This window comes from Neodiprion virginianus, chromosome 2 (genome assembly GCF_021901495.1).
Source record: "Neodiprion virginianus isolate iyNeoVirg1 chromosome 2, iyNeoVirg1.1, whole genome shotgun sequence".
Taxonomy (NCBI): Eukaryota; Metazoa; Arthropoda; class Insecta; order Hymenoptera; family Diprionidae; genus Neodiprion; species Neodiprion virginianus.
In genome coordinates, this window is record NC_060878.1 from 9,717,315 (window position 1) to 9,744,432 (window position 27,118).

At 38.2% G+C, this 27,118-nt stretch overlaps 1 protein-coding gene across 3 annotated transcripts in view; it reads right to left on the minus strand.

Annotated features, from left to right (window-relative positions):
- LOC124297803 (5-hydroxytryptamine receptor-like) overlaps positions 1-27,118 on the minus strand; it is a 175,396-nt gene that overhangs the window by 24,119 nt on the left and 124,159 nt on the right. For 2 of the 3 annotated variants that reach the window (XM_046749119.1, XM_046749120.1), the window contains exons 4-5: positions 4,280-4,399; positions 3,576-3,699 (exon numbers count right to left, since the gene is read on the minus strand). In XM_046749119.1, the coding sequence (XP_046605075.1) occupies positions 3,576-3,699; positions 4,280-4,399 (244 nt within the window). The remainder of the gene's footprint in view (positions 1-3,575; positions 3,700-4,279; positions 4,400-27,118) is intronic. The other variant, XM_046749121.1, reaches the window with a different exon arrangement.

The window sequence follows — 27,118 nt, forward strand, 5'->3', positions numbered from 1 at the left end:
AACGACTTTTTTTACAGAATTAAATGCCGCTGCATTCCACGGTGCAACAATTCACGTTTGTAATACCAAAGTGTCAAGAAAAAAGGAAGAACCGCACTTCATCCTGCGGGAAAGAAAATTCCAAACGAATTACTCTTGCGTGAAATAACAGAACCTTGCCACCTTCGATGAAGGTTTTAGACACGGAAGAATAACAATCGCAAACTTGCAGCTAGTGTTCGACTAAAACATATCGATATACGGTGCGCGGTGCAACTTGGTGGAATGCATGAATATCGGGATCGGCGTGCACGATATTGCACTGAAAGCGATATGCATTGTGCGCAATGCGCTGCATGCATGCCGCGAGCTAAAGTGAAATTCTAAAGTGCATAATTATCGATCATGCGGGTATATACGTAAGCCTGAATACGTACACGTGAACCTAAGGATGTGTGCGGTGCATTAGGTACGCGCTGAGAATAGTTTCAGAGTTCGCTCCATTGTCAACAATCGCTGCACACGTGGCAAGGTGTTCCATTTCACGTTCCTTCATGTACCGCATACGTATACTTGTTATATGTATGCGTATTTATCCGTTTACAAAACAATTTTCCAGCTATAGATGCGAATACGCTTTGTAGTTGTACGTATATACGGGGTAGTCAAAGTGAACGTGAACAAGATTTGACCCTCACCGAATTCGTCGCCGATTTATTTCCCACTTTTACTCAACTAAACATACGCTGCCTAATTTTTTCACATTTTTTCAACCTGCCTTTTTTCGCTTAGCAGTGTTGAATATGGCTTCAATGATTCGTTTTATAAGAAATGGTTAATAAATCTTTGCTTTATCACGTTTTTGCTTCAACACTTCCCCCCACCGTAGGTCGAAACAGTCCTCGAGGTGTTGGTTACCTTGAAATGTATCCGAGGGTTTTTCATCCCCCAGAGAAAACTGAGCCAGTCTATCCAGCACGCCTGACTCTCTAAGTCCATTGTTGTAGTCTTTCAGGACCTCTCCAATTTTCTTTTTCCTCTTATTCTACTACGTTCTGTCTTTTCTTTTCTTTTTCTTTTCTTCTTCTTCTTCTTTTTCCGAACGGAGCATGTTCACGTTAATCCTAAGGCTTAGATCCAAGCCCACCGCTGCATAAGATTCATTGATCTTTTCTGTCCGGGCAACTACAATAGGCTCCGAGTTTTCGATAAGCAAACTTTAATTTTCTGGTAGTCCGACGGTTCATCCGGGCGAATAAGAACGAAGATTGGATCAGCGCTGTCTATTTGGCTATATATAAATTACCTCACCATCTATATTTCAACGATTATCATGGAAATACGTCAGAAATGCAACGAACCAACTTACTGAGAAAACGATACCATAAATTGGTCTAAGAAAATTGAAAATCTATCCATCGATGGTGAGTAACGATTGCGAATTGGTTTCGGAAAGATGAACAAGTCTCGTAGAACAAAAACTTACAAGACCGATGTCTACAAGGTGTCGAATCTTTGCCGAACGGTCATCGAACGAAGTCCGCGTAGAGATGACTCGATAAATGAATCATTTTTCCGTAAAATGTAATGAAGAGTTTCGTCGTTCGAAGATAGTAACGAACCCTGAAATGTCTCATTCGGAATTTTTCGAGACGTCGTGACAGAAATGACTTAAATTTGTGCGGATAGGTAAATAAGAGTCTGGTACCGTCGTCACCGAGAATAAGGTTCGAATCCTCGACAGATTTTCGGTCTGTCTGTCTGTCTGGTCGGAAACAGATAATGGCAACGGTTGCCGGGGATTCGTCGGCAAGGATGAGGACAAGGACGAGGGTGAGAATCGGGCTGATTGACGGTAATTGAAGTGCGGTTGGAAGCGTCCGCAGGTTACCCGTCATATTACGAATCCATTCGTCGATTGCGCGCCGAGTTGCTTTGTGACGGACAATGTGAGAAAGAGGTGAAGTGGGTATACACGCGAGGTTGTAATAAAAGAAGGCATTCCAAGGGGCGAGTTGTGGGTATTGGATGGCTCGAGTATCGGCGTTTCGGAAAACCGTTCAACGAACCGATCAAACAACTGGAAAGAAACACCGACGTTGCAACGTCACAATTGTAATGTACAATAGATTGTAGAGGAATGAAGATGCGGAAAACGAGAAAGAAAGAAAGAAAGAAAGAAAGAAACGAGCCGACATCCGACCTTCGGAACTTCAACAAGTTCGGAACTTTAATATCCAAGTTCTTCAACGGACGACGCACGTTTTCAAGGAATGCTTTAAAGACGTTTTCGACATCAGGTGTCTTCTGATAGTCAGATTTCGGACCCTTTGAAATTTTTACTTGTTCTATGCTTTTCTTGGTGACTTATGCGGACAACTATCCAACGACTATCCAAAAGATGGTTGTGAATTTAATCACCTTTCACACTTTCGAACACTTTCAAACTACTTGAGGTACCTATTCCTTGAACGTCCCCGAATATTTGACAATTTACTGAATTTGAAGCCAAGTTGTCGAACATTTATCCAAACGTTACGACTTTAAAAATCGTTGAATTTATACAACACTTTATGGAGATGATGTACTGGCCACACTTCTAGGTGTCTAATAATTTATGTGCTGAATGATTTTAGATTTCTGATACAAACTGTCCTACACGTGTGAAAAATTCCTAAGTAACAGCGATAAAAACAGAGAGCCACCGAATGTCGTAATCTCTAGTTTTAGGAGTTGAGTTTAGCAACACAATTCATGAGAAATTTTGTATTCCAGCTCGTCGCTATATAGGCGTATTAATTGATTATGACTTATTTTTATCAAGAGCCAGTCTAATTTAGGAGTGATTAAGAAGGAATACCTTAACCCTTTGAGTCATAGTGCTAAGTATTATTACCACCTAGTTTTTATCCATTTTTCGTTTCTTTAGAAGATTTTTCAGCATATTTTTTTAATGTTTTCTGCTATTTCTGATAGTATGATGTTAGATTTTCAATGCTAGAATATAATTATTACGACAGAATGTATAATTATTATCGTTAGAAAGAAATTGATTGAAAAAAAATGCGATAATTGAAGGAATAATTCACTTCCGAGAAAACGTAAACTATGTTTTTCGAGTTGCTGATTACGAATCTGAAATGGGGTGTTCAAAATATTCAATATGGCGGACGAAAATTTCAAATTCGATCGAATCCAGAGAAAAAAATTTGACAATTGGTTTGTGGGGTCGCTGATTACGAATTTGAAATCAGAATTCGAAAATTCAGTACGTCGAATCCAATCAGCGACCCCGAAGATCCCTGCATCGAGTTTTTTTTTCAACCAGATTCGACCAAATTCAAAATTCTCGTCCGCTATATTGCATCCGCCATCTTGAATATTAAAAATTTGATTACTTCGATTTGATATCGACTAAAAGACGTGTCTTGTGGATATAATACGTCGCTGTAGTTTTTGGGACGATTTTCTAAATTCCAGTGTATACCTAATAAATCGTGAGTTGTCTGATCTCCCACCAATTAACTTGTATAGTTTATTCGACTCTCATGCAATCGGCTCGAACGCAACGATTAAATAAAAAAGCGTCCACTAACCTGTCCAAGGCGATAGCGACGAGATGTAAGATCGAGGCAGTGCAGCATAAGACGTCGCTGCTGGTCCACATGTCGCATAGTTCCGGGCCAAGTGCCCACTCGTGTGATACCTCGTACACGGCTCCTGTCAACAATTCTGCACTAAAACAACCCTGGCGAAACATCGCCGACGAAGAGGAGAAAAATAAATTCAAGTCTCTAAATCCCTCCGTCTGCGGGCATATAATCGTACACCATGTACGTATGTGCATATGTTATATTATACACACGTGTATACCTGCATTATACAAGTACAATGCGTTTTAAACCGATCGCAGCGAAATCCGTGATCCAGGGGTTTGAACCCACCGGCGCGGATATCCGTCGCGTTTGTTGAAAATCGAATTTTTTTGCCGGTTAAACTCTGCACGCGAAATATTCGTACAATGTTGGAATTACGGAGAAAAATTTATAACACGTATCGCGGCGTGGATTCGTTCGGAGCAGGTTTTAATCTTCGGCACTAATACGTAACGCTATCGTCCACTACGTAGTTTATAACATCTATCGAACGTACTCTGGTAGGATCAATTTATTCTATCTGATTATTTACTTTGCACCGGTGCAATACCGTGAAAAAAGGATTGCGTACAATTTTAATACCGTTTAGTTGATATTCGGTTTCGTTCAAGTGAATCGGGACTACGTTGAGGGGCCCAACTTACCCAAAGGCATGACGAGGCAGGCAACCAGAAGATCGGCAACTGCGAGGGAGAGAATCAAGTAATTCGCAACGCTTTGGAGATTTCGTTCCAGGAGAATCGCTGCAATGACGAAAACGTTTCCTGCAACCAACAACGTCGAGAGCGAATATTATTTCAACAATTCGTGAATTACTGGGTCAGTTTCATTTCTGTAATACACGATTCTCAGGTCATAGCGTTGATGAAAAGGTGAAATTTTTACATTCATATTATCAAATTTAAATAAATCCGCCATATTTTATTTGTAGTAGAAATTTCATTACGTAATTACTACGTGTATAATAACGTAACGATTCGTACCGAATTCGGTTTAAATCTACTTTTGTTGACAGATTTATTCAACTCCCAGCTTCAGACGGATCCATCCAATCAACCCAACAGCCAGTGATTGAATGAGCTCTACTAGCTACTCGCCGTTTCAGTCATAACAAAGAAGAACGAGAACAGAAATCTCTACAGTATTTACAATCTCTAATCCGGATTACGGGTCGGAGAAGGAGATCGGATGTTATTGTTTCCAATCAAGAGCGTGTATTTATACTTGAGCGCTGTTCAAACTTGGGGATAATTACTCTCAACCGCAAACTGACTCGACTTAATTGTCATTCAAATTCAAAGAGGCGTGTTTTGTATACTTTTCATAGATACCGGGCTTAAAAAAGCCACTTCGGAGCCTGCTGATAGGCAACTGAGCGTTACAATTTCGTTACAAAGACGCAAATTGTAGCTTCGGTTGCCTATCCGCAGGCGGAGAGGTTTTTTGCTTCCGCGTTTAACCCTTTTTCCCACCTTTTTACCAGTTTTTTATTTAATAAACTACTTTTTTGATATCAACCGCCGAGTTTTTAGGTTTCACACGATCTCTGAAATATTTCCAGGTCTAAGAAAAAAAAACAAACATGTACCAAATTTATTTTTTTATTTATTTATTGCAAAAGTAGCACATGTAAACAAAAAAAGATTTTCTGCTAAACTACTGTGAAAATTTGAACACCGATCAGCAGCCTTAGAAGCCATCCCATACTAAGATCGATCGAAACCAAATAACTTTTTCACTTTACGTCCGCCATATTGGATCCGCCATTTTGCATTTTCGAATCTTAAGCTCAGATTCGTTATCAGTGACAAGAAAATCTATGCAACATGTAGTTTTATCAAAAATCAAATAACTTTTATCGAATTCAGATATTATTCGAATTGTTGTTGGTAAATATTTATCGGAGAAGATGTGATCACACGTATGTAATAATTGTGAGTGCTGCATGAGAATAAGTGCAAAATCTATGGACGATCAATAAACTTTTCACATCGTATACAAAACAGGCATGTCAATTGCGTTGAAAATGGAAATTAAAATAAACAAAAACTTGTATTCAAACGTGAAATGATTCAGATTTATTTTCATCTCCCAAAATCGAAACAATCGCCTACCCATATTACAGATTTTTATGAACGTCCCACCCTCAGGAATGCGAGAGCGGGAAATCAGGGAGAGTCTGCAGTGCAAGACGAAATGTGACGTCTGAGACTTGGGCCGAAGCTAAGGATAAGGAACATTTGCATGTCAACCATTTTTTTGGACGTTTTACTTGGCTTTGCAAACCGTTGATGCAGGTCGAGGGTTTAAGGGCTGGGGATTTTCAAGGAGAAAACGATGCAATATTGACGCGACGTTTCCGTTAAGGGTCGGCAAGGGTGACCCGAAACAAAACATGAAAGACAAAAGACGCGGAACAAGAGGTTTTAGAACTTTCATCGTGGGTCCAACGAGTGAAGCGGCCGGAGCAACGAGCTTTTGTGACGAGCAAAGCTTCCTTTCCGCTGAAAGTCAAAAAGGTCTTGATCTTCCCCCCCAACCCCATTGTACTCGGGACTTACGGCCTGCTACGGACTTTTATTATCTTCCTTATGCAAATTCATTTTTTATATATTTTTCGGCTTAGTACCGTTCAATTTTTACCCAATTCTTCCGGGGTTTCATAAAAAAGTAGGAGGCATGCATTGTACGCTATGCTGTAAGGGGAGTAAAGAAAACGAATGAGAGAAAAGTCGTTTGACAACTGCAATACAAGAAGAAAACAAAACTCGTTCAAGAAAGCGACACATGTGTATATTTCCCGAAGACGATGTCAAAATTAACAGCAAAAAACTCTCATTTCATTTTTCTTTTCATCAGAACACTAGTTGAATTGATTTTGTCGAATAAAAAATGTCGACCCCTTGATTTCCTGAACTGAAACAGTAAACGTATTTTAGTCCTTCTCGAACTTGAAAAAAAAAAAATTCATCGCATAACGTAGATCGCCTTTCGTAATGAGACCAGAATCGTCCTTTCTCTCGGTAGGATATCAACATTAGAATTTTTTCACCCCGCAAAAAGCTAAAGCTCGCGGCGAGTTCTATGTCGGCATTTACCAGCGACATCCCATATTACATAAATTGTCTCGGTGAGGACAAAACAGGCTTCGCTCTTCGTCAACGATTTGTAAAAGCAGCTATTATTCTCTGGCTCCTTCCGGAGCTTCTTGTTCGACACAAACGCCCTTACCACGGAATTTCTTCAAACTAGTCGCTCGATTGTAGCTGCCAGAGTTACCAACCACTAGGAGCCACCTTTCCCGTGTCAAATAACGTCCATAGCTCATCAGCCTTTGACTCAGTTGCAGGTTAACCAATCTCAGAACCGAGCTTTGATATTCAAGATCCTTTACTGGGTGTCATAGCTTACAATCAGTAACGGAGAGCTGATAAAATGACTCATCCAGGCTTCGGACTGTCCGTAAAATGGATCAGTCAGGCCTCTGATGTTTGTTTTCCTTCGTCTTCGCTGTTTTTTTTTTTTTTTTTTTACGTCAAATGCGCAAAATTCATCAAGTTTACAATTGAGACACTTTGTAGGTGGTAAGTTTTCGGATAGCAAATTCAACGGTAACTTTTGTTCCCTAAACATCTCCAACAGCTGTGGAATTTTTCCAGATTTCGTAGGACGAGAATTGTAACGCAAGGAGCTTTTCGAAAAACATCACTTTCTGACGTTATTTCGAACAATATCTGGACATGTATGGAACGTAATTATACCGATTGAAGCCGAGTGAAAACCACTTGTTTTATGGATTTTTATTATAAGTCCAAATTCTGAGCAAATCGAAAAAGTCTGGAGTTTCACTTAGTTTTTGAATGATTTTTGTTTTAGTAGAAACGGCCGTGTCATTAGATATTTTTTGAATTATTATATTCGTAATCTACAAAGATATTTTAAAAAGTACCAGAATAGAAGATACTTTTAAATCTTTTCAAAATTCTTCAAAATCTAGAAACGTTCCTTCTATTCCACTTTACAATGACTCGTTTCAATCAGTAAATTATTTTCTAAAAATTCATTGAAACACTTTGCTTTTATCATGTTAACACCATCAATATTTAATCCTTCAAAATTTCTGCACCAATACTGATTGTGATCAAGAAATGGCGATACCGAATTGACTACAACTGAATAAGAAAGAATCTATTTCACTGTTTTCGCAGATCATTTCGGGGTAAAGTTGATAAAAAATATCGAGTTTATCGAATCAATGTCCTCAAAATTGCGCTGGTTTAACTTTTCAAAAATTTACCCCACAGCGTTTTTCTTTCACGATCATTTTGCCGATACTATCATCCGCACACGTATACATATACAGAGTGAATTTCTAACGACTAAACGGTCCGTCATCTGTTAAAATTTAATGCGCATGCGCGAGCAGTTGTTTGTCAGGTCGACCAACCGTCGTGAACTTGACCTAAAAAATGTTGACAGTTCTCACCAGCGGTTGTGTTCAGCACCGACAGCTGTCAAATTTTTTGAGATTGGATACACGGCGGCGAACTGTTGTCTAAATTTACGACGGTTGGTAACCCTGGTAAAGTAAATTGCGAATAATGAATTCTAGCTCACGCGCATTAAATTTTATCAGACGACGGACCGTTCGGTAGTTAGAAATTCACCCTGTATACGTACACGAGTTATGTATCCTGAACACAGTTGCGCACGGTTTTGCCCCATGGGTAGGTACAAGTTATAATCATTACCGAGACGGTTTCTGGGTTTACTTTTTTCTAGCCCATCCTCGTTCCATCCTGCTGACAGAGAACGTCGCGTCCGTTACACGCGACCGGATGAGAGAGAACGGTATTAAGTATACGTGGTGGAAACAGTGAGTAATTCCAGAGGCTCCTCGGGAAAGGTCCGATTCCCCGAGGGTTCTACCGGTGCATGTTACAAACTTACAAGCTTCCGTATGCGTGGGTCCCACGAAACGGGTGTGAGTGTGATTTGTCATGGGTTGGGTGTTTCCATTTCCTTGACAAAGCCGCGAGCTGCGGATGCTTCTGGTTCTTTGGCCAGCTTTCAAGCTCTCGAGTTCACGCGGCGTTTGAATCTTTGCTTGGGAAAATTTCTCTCCCGCATGTAATAAGGGTGCTGTTTATTCGACCGAAGAGAACGTGGTGCGTTTCCAGAGAAATTGGGGTTTGTTTCACGCAAGTGCTTCTCCTGATTGCAATCCACGCCTTTTATACCGGGACAATCGCTCCAAACTTGAAAATCAACCGCGCATGCGCCAAATAATTCAATCTCATTAGTCGCCGAAATCTTACCGCAGCGATATTTCAGTCTGCGATGCAGGCGGGCCAACCTACGCAACATGTGTACGTTTGAATTTTCAAAGAGCGTAAGCATTGAATTCCGACCGTTCTTCGAAGAATCAACTTTCCGACCAAATAACAAATGCTTCCCAAACCTTTCCGAGTCGCTGTCTCAATTATTTGATATTCTAACCTCGAAAACTCGTATCAATTACATCGCCATCGGAAACGGTTTGACAGCTGAAACTCGGGATGGCCAGCCTGCACGAACAGCCGATAAAACTCGCGCATGCGCGGTTGATCTTCAAGTTTCAAGAGATTGTCCCGGTATATACATATACATATATATATATATATAAATAGATTTTCTGCGGTGAATCTCCGGTGGCACGGATTTCTCGTACCCTTTTTATTTTTGACCCCATCCGTCCCTCTTGTTTCTTTTTCGTCTATACTTTCTTTCTATATTTTCCCTCTTTGCTCCCTCAAATATCCTCAGAGAATTCCTCAGTCACGTTTGTCCGTTTATGGCTCTTTCGCTCGTAAAATTTACATACCAAGATTGTGTTCTGTACGTATGACTGTAGCGGAGAAAGTTACAGAGAGGGTACTGGAAAACAAAAACAATACTGTAAGAAAAGTCAGAAGAAGACAGAGAATGTAAAAGAAGTGTACAGCGGGTCTCGCGGAGGAGCTTCGTCACTTTTTACGGGTCACCCGATATCACGTCGAGACATGTTTGACTTGTTAATTTTTTTTTTAAACTTGTCGACAATCTTTCAAATTTTTCAAAACTTTCATTCAAAATCGTTGGTGTTATTAAAGTTTTTGGCAGATTTGAATTATGTATCATCACGCGTACGGTAAAATGAAATCGTAGAGCGTTAGATTTTGCATCAAAAAAATTTCGTTGTAATCGGTTGGATTATTTTCTAAAATTCAGGAAACACTTAATAACAACCAAACTCTCAATACTCGGATATTTATAACGGAAAAAATTTGAAGTTGAATCATTTTTCTGTATCATTTCCATTATAAATACTCGATTATTTGCTCAAGTTTGAAATTGAATTTGTCAAACAAGAATTTCCATAAAATTTTCCCACAAATGTGCGAAAATCAATGAATAAAATTTAACAAATACAAAAAATATCTACCGCGCAACGTGTTACAGCTACGAAACACACTTTTAGAAATTGATAAGTGTTGGATTTTAATTAGAATCCAATTAGCAGCCGTCGGGGCAACAACTTTGTGCGCGAGACACGGGGAAAGTCGATTAATCTTACCCAGAGAAAGAGAGAGCGAGAGAGAGAGAGAGAAAGAGAGAGAGAAAGAGAGGAACAAGCAGAAAAAAAGGACAGAGAATAGCCGGAAAATAAAACAAACTGCGGAAAATAGAATCGGCGTGGAAAGGTTCGAGGTGGTTCAAGACATCATTAATATTAATCTGTGGATAAAGTCATTCTAATGGCCTCCTACGTCCACCTTCAATTTCCCCGTTATTCCTCCTCCCCCCCCCCCCCCTCGCCCAATTTTTTTTTACATCAACCCTTTCTTTCTTGCTCCCATTCAGCTTTTACCCTTCCTCGTTTCACTTCCGCCATTCATCGACGCTCAAGGATTTGAATGAATAATTTATCGATTCCTGGATCACGTGATGCACTCGCCTGCATTCGTGTATCACGAATCCGATGTAAACTTGAGGGGTGTTCAATTGAATGCCGTGTTTTTATTATTCAAGATCTTACACGTCATCGTAATGCGATATTAAAATTCACTCACGGATTTCTCCAGATTTTCTCAAACCATAATCGATCGTACCTGTGTGAAATTCATCGGATGATTTTGAAAACAAATTTTTTTCATGCAACAGCGATAAATTTTTTGCGTTGGTATTTCTTTCGTTTTTTAAAAACGTTTACAAGAATTTTGTTCAAGACAATAAATACATGAATTGAGGAATAATAATTCTGTCAATTGAAAAGTATTTGGCGAAAACATTGATTTTTGAAATACTGCGAAAATATCGCGCTTGAAGAAAAGAATACTCATTTATCAAGCGATATATACCGAACTTCTGTCATATTTCTTTGGAAAATATTTTTTTGACAAATATAATTGATTCATTTTTCACAAACCCTGTAATTCATGATTAATAAAGTTAAATCTTTAGAAATAAAAAGAATTAATTAGCGTGATAAAATATAATCGTACAGCTAAAAATGATTCAAAATCATTACTCAGACGGATATTTTTAATTCTCGTTGATGATTCCTTTGATTCTTCTACCTTGCATCATTTCATAATTTCAGGTTTTATTTGTGATTGTCTTAATATTATAAATATTCGCAATTATCTTAACAATAGCAACTATCGCTATGAATGAATGAAATTGATCATCGCACAATTCAATTAATCCCGAAAAGTACGAAAGAGAGTCAAGTATAATCGTTATTAGTTAATAAAATATGTCAGGTTCTGAAACCGTTGCAAAAAGGTGAATAAAAAACCTCATGAAATATAGCAGAATTAATATCCGAATCAAAACTAAAAAATTTATTTACGAGATTGCTGCGTGGATAAATATTATTCATTGCAAATCACACCGAGTTTCGGGAAAAATTGAAACTTGTTATTCTATGTTAAACTTTTTTCACAGAATCACTTCGTCCGCAATTGATGCTAAATTGCATTCTTGGTGTTGCTCGTTGCGGCAAGGATTGATTTTAATCGCATCATCGCGTTGTACAAACTTTGCTCCGAGTCACGTAAGATTTTTAATTCCGATGGAAGTGAGACCGTGAATATGTAGGACAGTTTTTCCCGGCTTAACGAGGTATCCAGTTCTAATTGTAAAACAGTTAGGTGAAATCTAGTTGAAAAGTTGAGGATTAATGAGCCAAATTAGGGAAACCAGGAGGCGAAGTAACGACCTCTGGGATTCAAAATCAACGAGTCTTATCCCAATTTTAAAGTTTTCTCTCCTCGATTCGCCCACTCGGCCAGTTTTCCACGCAATTTCTTTTCTTACGCGTTTCTCGTTTCCTCGTTTTTTTCGTTCTTTCTTTCTTTCTTTCTTTTTTTTTTTTTTATTTCGTTCACAAAAATACGCCAACTTATGCGATACAACATCAGGTGCTTGAAAATGAAACCCGGGACTTCTCGACGCTGCTATTATTATTACAAAACGTTGCGTGTGTATGCTTTACGCTTGAGAAACGAAAATTCGTACAACCGAATGGCGCAACGATAACAATAAATGTGAATGATAAATGATGTTGTAGCAAGAGGGAAATAAAAAAAAAAAAAAAAAAAATATCTCTCTCACTTACTCTCGTCTTGAATTCAGTAAAAAGCATAGAAATAAATCAAGACGATCGAAACAGAAATGTGAAATATTAGGGTCAAAATGTCTCTGAGCTTTCTCGTTGCCACAGGATTGAACGTGTATTGTAGAATAAAATTCTTTATCTATAGCCTCGACAAGTTTGCTCGGACTGTTGAATTATTGATATCGGTTGATTAATTAACTAACGAAGAATTGAAATGGTAATTGCGAATCGGCGCCGAGAAGCCGAGTGGATAAATCCGTTTCGGAATTCCGTGCAATCAGAAGGTATTATTTCACGAATTGCAGGAACGTTCGCAAGAAACTTGAACACGTATATCACGTACTTCGCGAATCTGCGGTGAAGAATAAGATCTCATCGTTAGTCGAGTTACATACGGATACACGATGTATATCTATACATAGACGTGTGAGGAAAAATTATTTTCTCCGAGTCGATATTCGGTAACAAGTGAAAATAAATTTCTCAGTACTGTTAATTGTCGAGTTAATTCATCGAGTCGCACGTTATTGTGCCGTGTAAACTTTCATAACAAGATAATATTCTCTGGCTTTTGAGATCAAAGATTTCAAACGTTCAATGTGACGCATTCGATACGGCGGACGAAAATGTTAAACTCGATCGAATTCGGTCAAAAAACGCTGTGCGGGGATTTTCGGGGTCGCTAATTGGATCCGCCTTATCGAATTTTTAAAATCTGATTTCAGATTCGTAATTAGCGACTGTGAAAACTTATAATTTATGTAAAACATGTACATAATGCGTAGAAGGGTAACTTCCTCGGAAATATTCCCTTCAATTTTCACGATTATTTTCAATCAATTTGCTTCCAACAATAATAATTTACATTCTATCGCAACGATTACTCTCGAACATTGCGAACCTACTGGTATTCTGTCAGAAATAGCATTAAAAAAGAAACAAAAAATAAATAAATATGTGGAAAACTTCTCTGAATATACAAAAAAATAGACATAAAATAGGTGGTAAGAATATTCGCGACTACGACCGAAAGCGTTGAACATGTTAAATATACGCAATACTTTGCAAACATATTCTGTGCAGAATTTTACGCTGCTTTAATGTTTTTCCACTCGGTTGACATTCGCGCAAATTTAGACAAATATACACAGCTTTGGGTGTATCCTGAAATCCTTGCAATAATTGGGATGCTTATATACTCGTAACTTCTAGTTCTCCAAGATATACAGGCGCTTGGTGCACGGTTAACTTTGCGAATAAATCAACTCGACGCGACCCAGCTACATATTTACCCTCGAGCTGTGTCTGTATGCTGGTGTTGAATCCCGAGGAAATAACGAAACTGCAATATTTTATCCCTCCCAGACTTGCTCGGATATACAGACAGTCAAGCTCTCGCAAAATTCACCCCCGCAAATGAGATTTGATACGTTTTCTCCTGTTCCGCGAAACAAAAAGTCTTCGTTATTTCTACGGTGCGGATGCAGGTTCGCATGCTTATTCTAATTGCGTTCACACCCACACGCACATATTTATGGAAAATTCCACGCCCCCTCACCATTTTTGATCTCGTTCAAAACTTTTTCCGCAATTTTCCAAACTCTGAAATAATACCTGGATTTTTTTCAGATTTTTAATTCAACTGCTCAAGTGTTTGTAAATGTATAAAGTGATTTTGAAAAGGGACTTTTTTTACACTAGAATTTAAATGTAAGTATCCATCGGGAATGTAGCCAAAGAATTGCTTAAATTTATCATTTCGTTTAGTTTCATTATTTTATTTTTGCATGAAAATGCGGCGCGTTCTGCAATTCAATTCAAACAAAAGTTTACCTATATGTCTGATTTATTTCACAGTTGAGAGAAGGAATAAAAAAATAAAAAAATTGCCTTCAAGATCGATGATTGCCCGACAACGAGTATTTGTAACATCGAGAATTGAAACGAGTCTGAGCTTTTGCGTTAATATCTGAGGAAATATAGGGGGTGGAAAAAGCGAGGCGAAAGAAACAACGAAAAGACACGTATGTACGCGGAGAATGAGAATATCTGTGAAGCAAAGCCGATGATTACACGGAGGGACGTGAGGAGAATCGTATACCGATACAATACAGGAATGAAGATGTCGCCGCATTTTTCGTTGAAATATAGCAATTTGTATGCAGCCCAGAAGGTGGGGTTATTTTTATTCCCAGACTATTCCCTGCAGACGGTGCAGGGGGAGGGATATTCTCAATTCCAATACCGCGAAACGGCTGTACAAATCATGAAACGAAATTTAAGAATAAAAACTCGTGAATCGAAGACTGTGCGATATGAGTTGTGCGATGCATTCGCATCTGGCAACTCTTTTGTCGAATGGGGGAAAAACCGAAAATCAAGTAACTGCTTGTTGTTAGCTCATCGCTTCCTGCACTTCGTCTTCGTCTAATACTGTTTGATAAATCGCAGGGAGAGTTAAAAGACAAAAAACTACCCGTACTCGAAAAAATTTCATTTGTTACAGTAACTAGAAAAATTCGGTCAAACAGGTACCGTTAAAAAAACTGTTTGAATATCGTTGGGATTACGAAAAACGAGGTACGCGTAACCGGAACTAAGAATTTCTCCCAGTGCGCCGGACATGAAAGTGTAGGTTTTGCTTTTTATTCTTCTTTTGTTGTTTGTTCAACGTTTCTTATTCGACAGGTCTTGAATAAGGGATTTGAATCAAGCTGTAAGATATTCGTGATATGTCCGTGAGTCGTTTCTGCAGATTGATTATTACATCGTAGAAAATGTCTCTCAGCGCTTTTGTCAGCCGGTAACTTTGGGTAAATGGAATATTGTGCAGACTCTGTGCGTGGGTTAAAATTTAGTTCAACTTTCAAGGGACAAAAGCTATACAAGCTAAACAACCGGAGTCCAAACGAAGTCCAAGAACTATGATAGAAACTACGAAAAGAAAAACTTCAGACATTTACGTTCAAGTTTAAGGTATAGATAAGCTGTATAAACTTCCGAACAAAGCTCAGAATTTAGTTCACGGTATGATTCGCAAAAGATAAACAGCTGCCTGCGGAAGAAAGCTAGGAAAAAAAAAAAAAAACAGTGTAGTAAATTAAATGAAAGTATATGTATTATGTATAATATATGTATACTGTGTAATATTTTGATAACTGTCAGAAACAGTTGTTTTTTAATTAATTGGTTTATTTATTTATTTTTTTTTTTTTTTGTACGAATATATTCGATCTAAATTCATGTCGTGGGAATTGAATAAGATAAAGATTTTTCGGTTAGGATTCAGATTCTTTAATTTCTTTATTTTGAGAAAAATTTGCGTGACTTGAATGAATTCGTTTGTATATTGCTATCATTTTGGTAATTCAACGTCTTCTGTTAAGCATCTTTCTGCCTCGCACGTATTTATTCATACAAGTTCTCGGAGTTATGATTACAGACATGGTTTCGCGTACATCTACGTCGCAAAAATCGATGTCAGACAGTATGACGTAACGTAATTTACCCTCCTGAGGTATGCGAGTCATTACAAGGGTAGCCGGATTCCCGCCATCTTTCGCACCGCGTGATCCCTTATTTCTGTACGCGTAACACGCAGGCTTCTGGATACTGTAATAAAAGTACCCTGACCCTGGGCCAACATCGGAGAGCGAGATTTGAGAGATGAAAAAACCACGATTTCATTTATCCAAACTTTTTTGTATTAAAATGAGCGTTTCGTGTTTGAAAAAGGTTTAATACGCATTTCGATGCTTAATATAGACTGTTTATGGATTCATATTTGTGTTGCGTGTGTTGTTATTTTCTAAGAGGATCTACTGTAGAGAAAGCGCGGTTATTTCAGGGTGGGGGTGAAGTTTTGAATCTGATTTTGAAGAGTTCCGAAAACGGAGTTCCGAAATTGCATAATTCCGAATTATTTGGCGGCGAAACTTGAAGCGAAGAAATCAAACCTTACGATACAACAAAGTTTCAAACGGTCGGAAAGCTGACGGCTCAAAGTTCCAAAATACAAAATTACGAAAAGTACAGTTTCGATAGAGTGAAATTCCAAAAATTAAAATTTTTTTTCAGACAATTTGTGGAGATACGATGAACGAGAAAAATGAGGTTAAAAATGTTGTTTTGTAGCTGAAAGCTTTTCTCAAATCAATGACATCTTAGCTTTTTCCGTTCACGTTTCCGCAGATATTAATTTCTACGACGCGGTAGAAATCTTGTTTCATCGTAATTGTTTGCCATAATTATCTGCAAATATATTCCTACAGATTTTTTCACCGATTTTTCCGTTTGCCAAAATGTTTAAGAGTTACCGTGCAACGAATAACAAATTACTGGGCGTAAAAATCACCGTTGAAAAATATTTACGCAAACTCGTTAGCGCGATACTAATTTCCTGTAAACATAACGCCGCATTCGTATAAAGTTGGGTCAGAGAATAACGATCGGAAAATGGAAATGCCTGGATGGAAATGTTAATTTTTACGCTTTCCTTTCAACCGGAAGATGGATACGCCCTTGGAAAATGTTCGTTTAACTCGACTTAAAAAGTTTTGCTTGTAAAAGTTTTATGATCGCTTACGTTTCCGCGGAGAAAACTTCCTTCCGAATTAAGTGTGGGTGTCCACGGTGACTTCAAGAACCGTGTAACCATCCTTCGCTTCCGCTAACTTTCAGGAGTAAGGATCCTCCCTTTTTCCACCGGGGATTTCGATTATTCTCTGCCATTAAAATACGATCGAAAGCTTCGAATTATGTTCAAGATTTGAAACATAAGTTTATCTGTCGAACTGCATTCGCATTTTCCCATCCGAGTTTCGACCGCAGCTAAAACAAGTGTGTTTAGTATTTTTATCTCATTTCGGTTGGAAAACACAGCAAGGTTTGCGAATAATTTCGTGATCCAGGTAACTTTTAATACGTTTTTGTAATTGGATTCTGCTTTCTCTCATACTTAGTTAAGTACGATTTCGTGTTTCGAATACACCGGATTCTTCATTTCCATTACATTAGAACAGAGAAAAATGTGAAACGCGTCCGGTGGGTACATTGAATTTTCTTTTAAGCAAACAAAATTTGTCACACGTTTTGAGTTTCGTAAAAATTGCTTCTCGCGTTCCGTGATAAAACCTTAAATTTGCATTGTCTTGTGCTTTCGAAACATTTCTAATCTTCTTGAATTTCAACCCCGCCCCGGGATTCTACATTTTCGCCTCACCCCAATTCGATACGGTCACTCAACTTTTCATCCCTCGACCAATTTCCCCCAACTGCATACGCCGAGAGTTTTCTCTCCCCCAGATAAAACAGAAGGGTGTATAAAACATTAGCACACGTGTTGCGCCCGTGTTTATAAGGGATGGCTCGATGCCCTTGGACGATGAACTTGGTCGGGGCGTCGGAGTTCGATTTTTATTTTTTTCCACCCTCGTTTTGCTTCGCTCTGTTTCTTTTTTATTTTCTTTCTCCTCCTCCTAGTCACTGCCCCTCGTCTCGCTACCGGATAATTAATGTTCGCACCGTTTTGTCAGGCACTCATTCAATCTTCGAACGCCTCGAGGCTCGTTCCGCGAACGATCAATCTTACCCATGTTGCCTTCCTCTTCGGGATGTCCTCCGCGAGGTCCAGGTGCTTCTTTCCGTCCGCTTCCTAGACCGGACCTATCAGCTCGCCGTAAGGTAAATTTCACCAAACTCACCCCAACGACCACCCGGCGCAATATTCACCCTCTGAATGAGGGTAACCGCGACTTGATAACTCAGAGGCATCTTCGGTGGAATTCAATTGGGTGGGGGTAAGAAATCAGAAAAACTGAATATCAGAATGGCCGGAATTCCGAATTTAATAAACTCGCGTAGCAAACATGAGAGAACAGATACTATCAGAAATTTTAAGTCCCGAATAGTGGCCGATAAGAAGCTGCAGCTTACCTAAGATTTATTTAGTAGAGGGCTGTATTATCCGAATCCACTTACTTCAGAAAACGTTAATGCAAGAATTCAGAGATGCAGAATTCAATAACCTATAGAGTCAATATTCCAGAGAATGAATTTGTAGAAAGTTTCATATCCTCAAATGTCCAATTATTATAAAGATAAAATTTAGAACTTCATCGTCTAGAAACGGCAGCAAACAGATATCCATAATGCAGAAGGATCATTATTCAGAATCGTACGATTCAGAAAGATCGGTATTCCGAAAGTAACCGTATAGACGGCTTAACACCAGAATTTCACATTCCGAGTCTATCCACCTAATCTATTTTGACTTGTAAAACGTTTTATATACAGAATCGAACAAATTCTTTACTCAATACTTAATAACGAAGAAAGAACGCAACGCGAATGGACAACTTTGAGTTGTTAAAACTGTCGGGTTAGGCCTTTAGAGTGTGGCCAACGATGTGCCCGACTCTTTTTATATATTACGATTCTTCGTTCCGACGATTCTGATATACCGCAATTCTGTATTCCGAGCCATCCGTGAGATTACTACTCGGAGTTCTAACCGTTCTGATTCTTGATCCTTCGCATTTATGAATTCGAATAGATGAAAATTCTACTTTATGATCCACCCGAAGGTTATTTATTTGTGTTTGCGAGCAATCGCATTTGCCTCATTCCGCTAACGGCCTTTCGGAATTTTCACCAGTTGTGTATTCTAAATTCTATAACTTCAAATTTCGATATTTTTACATTCCATTTCCTTTATTTCTGGATTAATGAAGATTCACCAATTTGTTCTTTCGCGATTGTGAGTTTTCGATATATATATATATATATATATATGTTCGGAATTGTGACCATTCTGATTTTTTACCCGCACCCCTTGAATTGAAGTTCAAGAGAATATTTCTTCTTCCAGTCCTACTCACTTGTTATCTCGTCCCTGTTAAGGGAGGTTCCGAAACTCGCTGCAGCCCTCGCTCGATAAACGACTTCGAAGTGGTCCAAACAACTGTCAAGCATGTCTTCGACTTTTATGACGAGCTCGTATTCGCCCCTTTTCAGTTTTGGAACGTGTGTTTAGGACCCTTTTTCGTCGGCTTGTATACACACTTTGAGAGCTGAAAAATTTTCCCGAGGAAAACCGAAGAAGATAAACAACGATTCTTTGTTCCTGCGCAAACCGAATGAAACTGAATAATTCGCGTCGGTCTGGTCGAGATATTTTTTACTTTGATACTTCAAATGAGTTCGAATGTGGCTCAGACTTGTGTTTGAGGGCAGCTGGTTTGAATCGAATTTTCACCTGCTACAAAGCAGCCTTTTGAAGTACAATCACGCAACACTCAAGTTCTCAGTCTCGCCTACGTTCGAGTTAGAGAAACTCTCTAATCGTAAGCAAAGGCAGCTGGCGTTGAACATTGAGATCTGCGACCATAATTTACATAACTTGGATCTTGGATCGAGTAAAGCGAGCAGATAGTTTCGCGTGTATTTGAAACGCGTGTAATTGATTTTCAGTCAAAGAGAAAACAAGCTAGTGGGGAATTTGTACAGGACTGAGAATTTGTCCGTGAAATGAAAAAAAAAAAAAAAATTCTGTCGCAACTGACAATGAGAGATGAATCTCTTCCGCCGTTAGGAAGATTTACGCTCAATATCCGGCGTTCATTTATAGCTTGGGACATTCAGCCAGACAATGGTGGAAGAAAATATGTTGAATCGATGCTGGATTTCTTTGTTTTCTTGCGACAGCTGGTTTCACTTGAAAATACTAAATATATATATGGCGGAAAATATCGTCGCTATACGGTTCAAAATCCCTACTCAACTCAACCGCCGTCTCCAGGATACTTTACGAGGAAATTCCCTCGAGGCATTCGTGAAAAAATTTTTCCTCTGAGAGTCGGACGTGTATTTAATATATATTAAATGTTTGGTCTATATAATCGAAGTGTACATCACTTCTCATTGATCGTCAAGCGCGCCGCCAGGAAGAAAATTAATAATATGAATAAGAAATATCCAATTATGGAAGCGGTATTTACTTTTGAACTTCTTCGAGGTTCACTTCCGCCGGAGAGACATAATTCCATCCTTCCTTGATGTTTCGATATCCGGTATTTGTACTTGCACATTTTTCTCACCCTTCTTCGCAATCCTTTGCGTTACAAAGAAAAATTACTCGAAGATTCTAAGAGTCGAGTGTTTCATTCATACTTTATATGTTCGCAAAAATGTTAACAAAATAGGCGGAGGTGTTTTGGGTTACTGATAAGAAATCCAAGGTCAGACTTCCAAATTTTGTAATAGTGGATCCCCTATAGCGGTTAAAAATTTTTAAAAAATCGTCACATTTTCATGTAATCCGAGGGCTTTGAAATCGTTAATCACGAATCTGAATCTGTAGTTCGAAATTCGAATTGGATATTATTCTTTTCCTTCCGAACTGAACTTGGAACTCGCAGTGTCAGAATGAAAAGTTCGACAGCCAGTCTAAGGTCGCTTGTTTTCCAAAATATTCTCATCATAGACAAAAAGTTATTTCATCTCTGGTAAATATGATATTTTTTCCGTGAAATTTTCATAAAAAATAAAGAAAATGTTTTTTACTCACGACGACGACGACGACGATGGTGTGATAAATAACGGTCTCAGTTACGGGCATGCCGTTTGTTAATATACATCCAACCGTTGCTGCCGGCGGGAACCGCAGAGAGAACATACTTTATTCAAAACGGGTATCCCGGAGGAATGAGTTGCTTAAAATTCAGCGGAGCCTCGGCGTATCATAACTCGAACGAAATGACAATGACGGGAGATCAGCGACAGCGTTGGTTCGTTCGGCTCTTCGCCCAATTTTACATCGAGGACGAAGTTCCATCATCATTTGTTCGAGATTGTCGCACCGCGAGAACTTTCGGAAAGACCTCCCTTACCATCGCGATAAAACCAGATATAATAATTGTTAAGATATTTTATACATAGATTGTGCTTTTTCTCGGTTCGAAAATGGATTCAATTTTTTGAGACACGGAATAAGTTGAGGTGAAAATCTAAAAAGATTTACAAAATAAACGGGGTCAGGATTCTCATGATCCCGTATTTGGCTTTTTGTATCTTTTTTGATCTTTCGTATATTTCAACTTTTCACATTTTCAAATTGAACGAATTAGACTCTCATGTCTTCGAAAATTCGATATTGTAAACCGTTTGTTTTCTGACTTGTCTAAATTTTTAATTCCAACGTAAGAAACAATAACAAAATCGACGAATTATAGGTGGAAGACCTAAGTTTTTTTGGGACTCTGAAGTTGATTTTGAAATAAGACAACCTCTCAATTTTTCAGTTATGAAAATATACACTGGAATCCTACGATTCTCAAGTTATAAAAAAGCTTAATCATTCCATAACTTGAACGAAATCTGTACATAATTTTATAATTCGAAATTTAATCAACTCAATGTTATTTCCATTGGAATTGAATTCTCTAGAAATCTTCGAAAGTTTACTCAATCCAAAAATCAATATAACAGTATTTAATGACGGATAGAAATATTTAAAACAATTTACAATTGAAATCAGCCCTGATCCATAAAGATTCATCGTAATCCTGACCTAAACTTGAGAACACAAAATTTTATACATCTAATCTGCAACAAAGGTGGAAATTAAAAAATTTCCGCTAATAATTTAAAACGTACAATTAATCTTGTTTCAGTCTTCAATATAATAAAAAAGCCAAATGAAAAATAAGATATATTCAGTTCTGTTGCGAATTTTTAAAGTGAATGGGCCAACATTTCCTACATTTAAAGTTGGAGGAAAAGAAAGAGCCGAGAGTCTGATTGTTGGTTGATCAATTTTAATTGTTCGCAGTAAGCTTTTGCCAAATTCTCCACGCGTCTAGGTACCTTAATACTTATGAACTCCATTTCCTAAGGCGCAACTGCTCCGGGGTGGAACATCGCTCGCGAATTTTTCATTCCAAGAAAGGTCGAAAAAACCGGCGTATAAAGACGAGGAGAAATTGTTCTTCCCAACTTTGGAACGAGTTTCGTCAATCACTTTAATCGTTTCTCCGACAAAATTCAATACAACGCGGGACCGGAAAATTAAATTGTCGCAAGTCCGCGCGTGTTTTTCAGTTTACTTGGACGCGGATATTCGCCTCCGAATTGGAACATTTCTGCCGTTCAATTACGCCCTTGTGAATAGAAATCGCAGGAAGAATAAGAGAGCAAATTTTACTGAAAACTGTAGGAAAAGAGGGACGCATCAGGTTGTTTGGTAGAGTGTGTTTCGTAGAATGCAGAATTTACTGTAGAATCAGTGAAATCCACTGTGAGCAGAGTAAAATCTGCTACATTTATAGTAATAATTATAATTGACATGTTTATTTTTTACCAGAAACTCTGATGTGTCCTTATTTTCCTGCAGTTTTTTTTTTTTACAGAAATCTGCACTTTTTCTGTTTTCCGTAATACACTGAGAAACAAGATTCATTCACGGTGATTAATTGGTTTTATTACGAAACGTCAGCCAAATTGCACTCTCATTGAATCAAGTTTTTTTCGCAATAATTTGTTCATCAAGTTTTTCACAAATGATCTACGATTTGAAAGAAACAATGAAAAAATTTAAGGTAACAGTTAACGATACAAACGGTAAAATAATAATTACAAATCGTATTCGAATCAAAATATTTTTGTACAACGAATTTTGTGCATTTATGATTCGTAAGAACGTGAAATATAAAATCACATCACCTTTCTTGTACGGCTAGTATGAGGTACTAAAATTTAATGTACTGAAACAATGCGCAAGCGAATGAATTTCAAGAGAAATTTAAAAGAAATTATATGACAAAAATTTTTCAGATGCCGTCGATAAAGATTTCTTTTTTTTTTTTTTTCTTTGTTTGAATTCGGTAATCCGACTCTACCTCCGACGTATGAGAACATAATTCGGTGTAGAATTTTTCGCTCTACACGACGGTCAAGTAATTTCTCATCTATCGATATCAGTTTTTGAGGAAAACGCAAAAAAAAAAAAAAACACGTCAAACTTTGCTGTTTTCTCGAAACGCCGGCCAAGTTGATGAAAAATTCAGCCATACTCGAACTATCTTTAATTCAGACGCATTTCCACTGGACTAGTAAGAGAATTGCAAACCGTGTCGGGCTGGCCGAGACTCTCTGTGAAAGTATCAAAGCTTGCGGAAAGCAGAAGGAAATTCGCAGAACTTGAGGGGGTCCGAATGAGAGTAAGATGTTCGCCGGCGTTAAGCAGATGGGATGTGCCTCTTCGCCAGTCCAGCAGGCCTTAAATATGTAAATGGGTTTGAACGTATACAGGATTGTTAACCCAACCGGTAAAACAGTGCGGCCAGCTCTCCTGCATATTTATCACGGCTCGCAGTTCGTGTATCACGAACAGTGCTGTCGTAGTTTAACCCGACGCCGGTAAACCTCGCCTACGATTATACAACAAGCTCGTTCGAGTCTCGGGTTGCAGAGGCTTGTTTTCCGAAAATTAAACATACTGCCGGCGACTCAACTCGCCCCGTTCCACTTTTTGTCGTTTCGCCAAGATGAGGATCCAAATTCCTAACGGTTAAAACTCAGTTTGACCCTTATCCGAGCTCGATTTCACAGACTTTTATTTCACAGGGGAATTCCGGAGAGTCGCTGAAAGAGCACCAGCGAATTTTCGAGTTTAGAAAAATAAAGCTTCCAAGCTCTGCGGAGATTTGAACGAGATTAACTTTACATCGAATTTTGATCTCAACTTGCGAATGTGTGAAATCACATTTTGACGATAGTTCAACCTTGTTCACTTTTATTTCGAAGGGAAATGCCAGAGCGTTGAAAAAGCATCGGGAAATTTTTTTGACTTTCGAAAAACAAAGCTTGAAAGCTCTGCAGAGATTTGAACGGGATTAACTTTTCATAGAATTCTGATTTGAACTTGGGAATGTATAAAATCACATTTTGATGATAGTTCAGTCTTGTTCAATGTTGACCCGGTTTTCTTTGAAAGCTTATTAGTGCTTATTTTTTCCAGTGACCACGAATTATGATTTATGATTCCACTAACGTCATCATTTGATTATAAAATCATTCGGCAAAAATTCGACTATAGAAAACCTGAAATTCTCAAAGATTTTTGAGTTGCTTAGTCAATGGACATTAAACTGATTATGTCTAATCTCATTACTCGGAATGGCCTGCAATTTCCAAACAGCGAGCAATTCAGAAATTTTCAATTCCGAATAAAGCCAAAAAGCTTGATAATGGCGTCTGACAGAATAAATAAGAACGTTAAAACATTTCACTTTAAAACTTGTATGAACACATATTAAATTTGTACGACGGATTAAGGAATGCACTTTTCGTAATTGGCTGAATATGCTGAAAAGTTTGAACTTTAAATATTATCAACGCTACAAGTACGCTCAACTGTAGTTGAGGTAAGATTCTGAGGTGATTCTATAAATGATTGAAACCATGTCGCAAAATTTTTTACGTTTTTAACCATGATTTGAGATTACTAAATTTCCACAAATCCTGTAATATGATTTCGCAAACTTTGAAAACACATCATATCAGATGATTTCGAAACGTGTCAGAAAAAATATGATCTTCAACTTTTATGCCACGTTGTGGTGTGAATATCCTTCATTTGAAATAATGGAAATTGTTGGAAACTTGTTAAAACAGAACAAAAAGCTGAATTTAATGAATTTTGAAATCGTGCAAAGCGCAAGACCTTCCACGGCAGCATAAATTGTGGTGGTACCTGTACCTGGAAATTCATAATTCAACACATATTTACTCTTTTGTTTTTCGTTTGTCCATGTACCAGAAGCTCAGCAGCTTTGAGTTTGGTAGAATAACTTGCCATGCCAAGGATGGTGAAAGATTCAGCCTTTGAAACTTCGCGAAGCCGCGGGATCTTCACTTGAAAAACTGTCAAAGAACGTTACAGAGCACAGAGTTTGACGTGGTATGTTTACGCGGTCGGTACGTGCGACTTGCGAAAGTCAGCCAAGTTGGAAATTTTCCCGGGATAAAAGTTGTTTTCAACATGCCAGAAAAACCTCTGATTTTCTTCCGCTCATTTCGTATACTTTTGATCTTTTTTCTGGATATCAGAATTCACACGAGGCTGACCCGGAAAACTAAAAAACCCCTGCAGCGTTTTCGGAGACTTCCTTATCCCTACGGTGTCCAGAATCCCAGATTTCTACCTGTGGAGAGGAGGAATAAATGGAGGAAAAAGGAAATAAATAAACTCCGAACGCCCACTCGCGATATTACTTAGCCCACACACGGCTGCCATTTTCCAATCCATCTTCCAAAATGCGAGAGAATAGCTGCAACATTACAGTACAAATTTTTTTTTTTTTAACTCAGTGCGCAAAATTCGATTTTGCGTACTAAAACGAGTTCGCAAAATAGTAAAATTTCCGCACTAGTGCGGGAATCGAATCGAAATGTCTAGTTACAACGCAAGAAAAAAAAATTTCGAATCTGTTACCGCACTAGTGTGGAAATTTACTACTTTGAGCACTCATTTGGATTGGAAAAATCGAATTTTGTACACTCGGTAGGCTAAAATAGTAGCCGCAACATATTTGCTCGATGTATTATATTATGTTTTGACGATTCAGTTCGTAATTCTGTAAAATATAAGACTCGTATCAAAAACTGCGAATCTTGGTGTCATAAAATCTAGATCAATAATCTGAGCAATGCTTCGTGGGGACGAAGGCTAATTTTCGTGCAAGTAATGCCCGGGAAGAACAGTCGCGTTTAGTATGAACAGTTCCGCAGTAAATAGAGCCATAATGGCAGGAGATTTCGAAGATAGTGGAATTGGCAACACTTAATTCCGTCTTTAGATGTCAGAAAGGCTTTTAATGCTTGGAGGGCGCGGAATTGAGTGCTCAAGGAGGTTGGTGACTCGAAATTCATGACTTTATCGTTAATTTCATCACTAGATAGTCGAACATTGAGCAGGTATACAGGAAATTTGTCTTTCGTTAAGCTGCGATGAATCTTCTAAGAATTTGATGAAACCAGATACTCAGATTGTAAACAAGAGCGAGTATAAATTTCATTTCAACTCGATGTTAAATGGCTAGAAATCTAGTACGCATAGATTCGTTCAATTTCCCTCAACGATTTGAAATGAAAAGTTGTTATCTAGTTCCCAGTTGGCAATAGGCGAATGGAATTTTTTGTCTGCATCCTCAGGAAAATATTTGTACACGAATCGTCATTTATAATTCTTATTGACTCAAAGTCTTGCGGGATTTACTCGGTATTTAATGGGTCTAGACCAGAAAACTTATTGTTGTATGTGTAGAAATACAAATTGAACACGTATCAACAGTTTTTGCCTATTTGCAGTCAACATGAATTTCGATGAATTGAAACTTGGTATTATCTTTCCGTTATTTGTAATAGGACTGTTTACGAATTCATTTTACATCATCCGTACGTCTAAGTTCCTAGTCGACTACTCGGTTTTATAACTATCTCTGAAGCTACTTCGGTAGCGGGAAAGTTCACCGCCTAGTGGCCGTTTATAGCACTAGTATACCGATGTTGACGATAAATAAATTCTCTACTTACATCAAAGCATGTGGTGTTTCCTTTACTTCGTAAAGAAATTAGCGCAATTGATTCAACCTGTTACGCCAAACAACCTCCGGTTAAATCAACAAAGTATAGCATTCGATCGATGTAAATTTTTTATCGGCTAGATTCACGTACCCGTTTTATTTGAATTACCTAACTGTTTCTGTCAACAAACATGCGACTTGGAGAAATTATACGTAAACTTAACATGAAATGATATTTAGCTGACTCAATTTCGGAAACA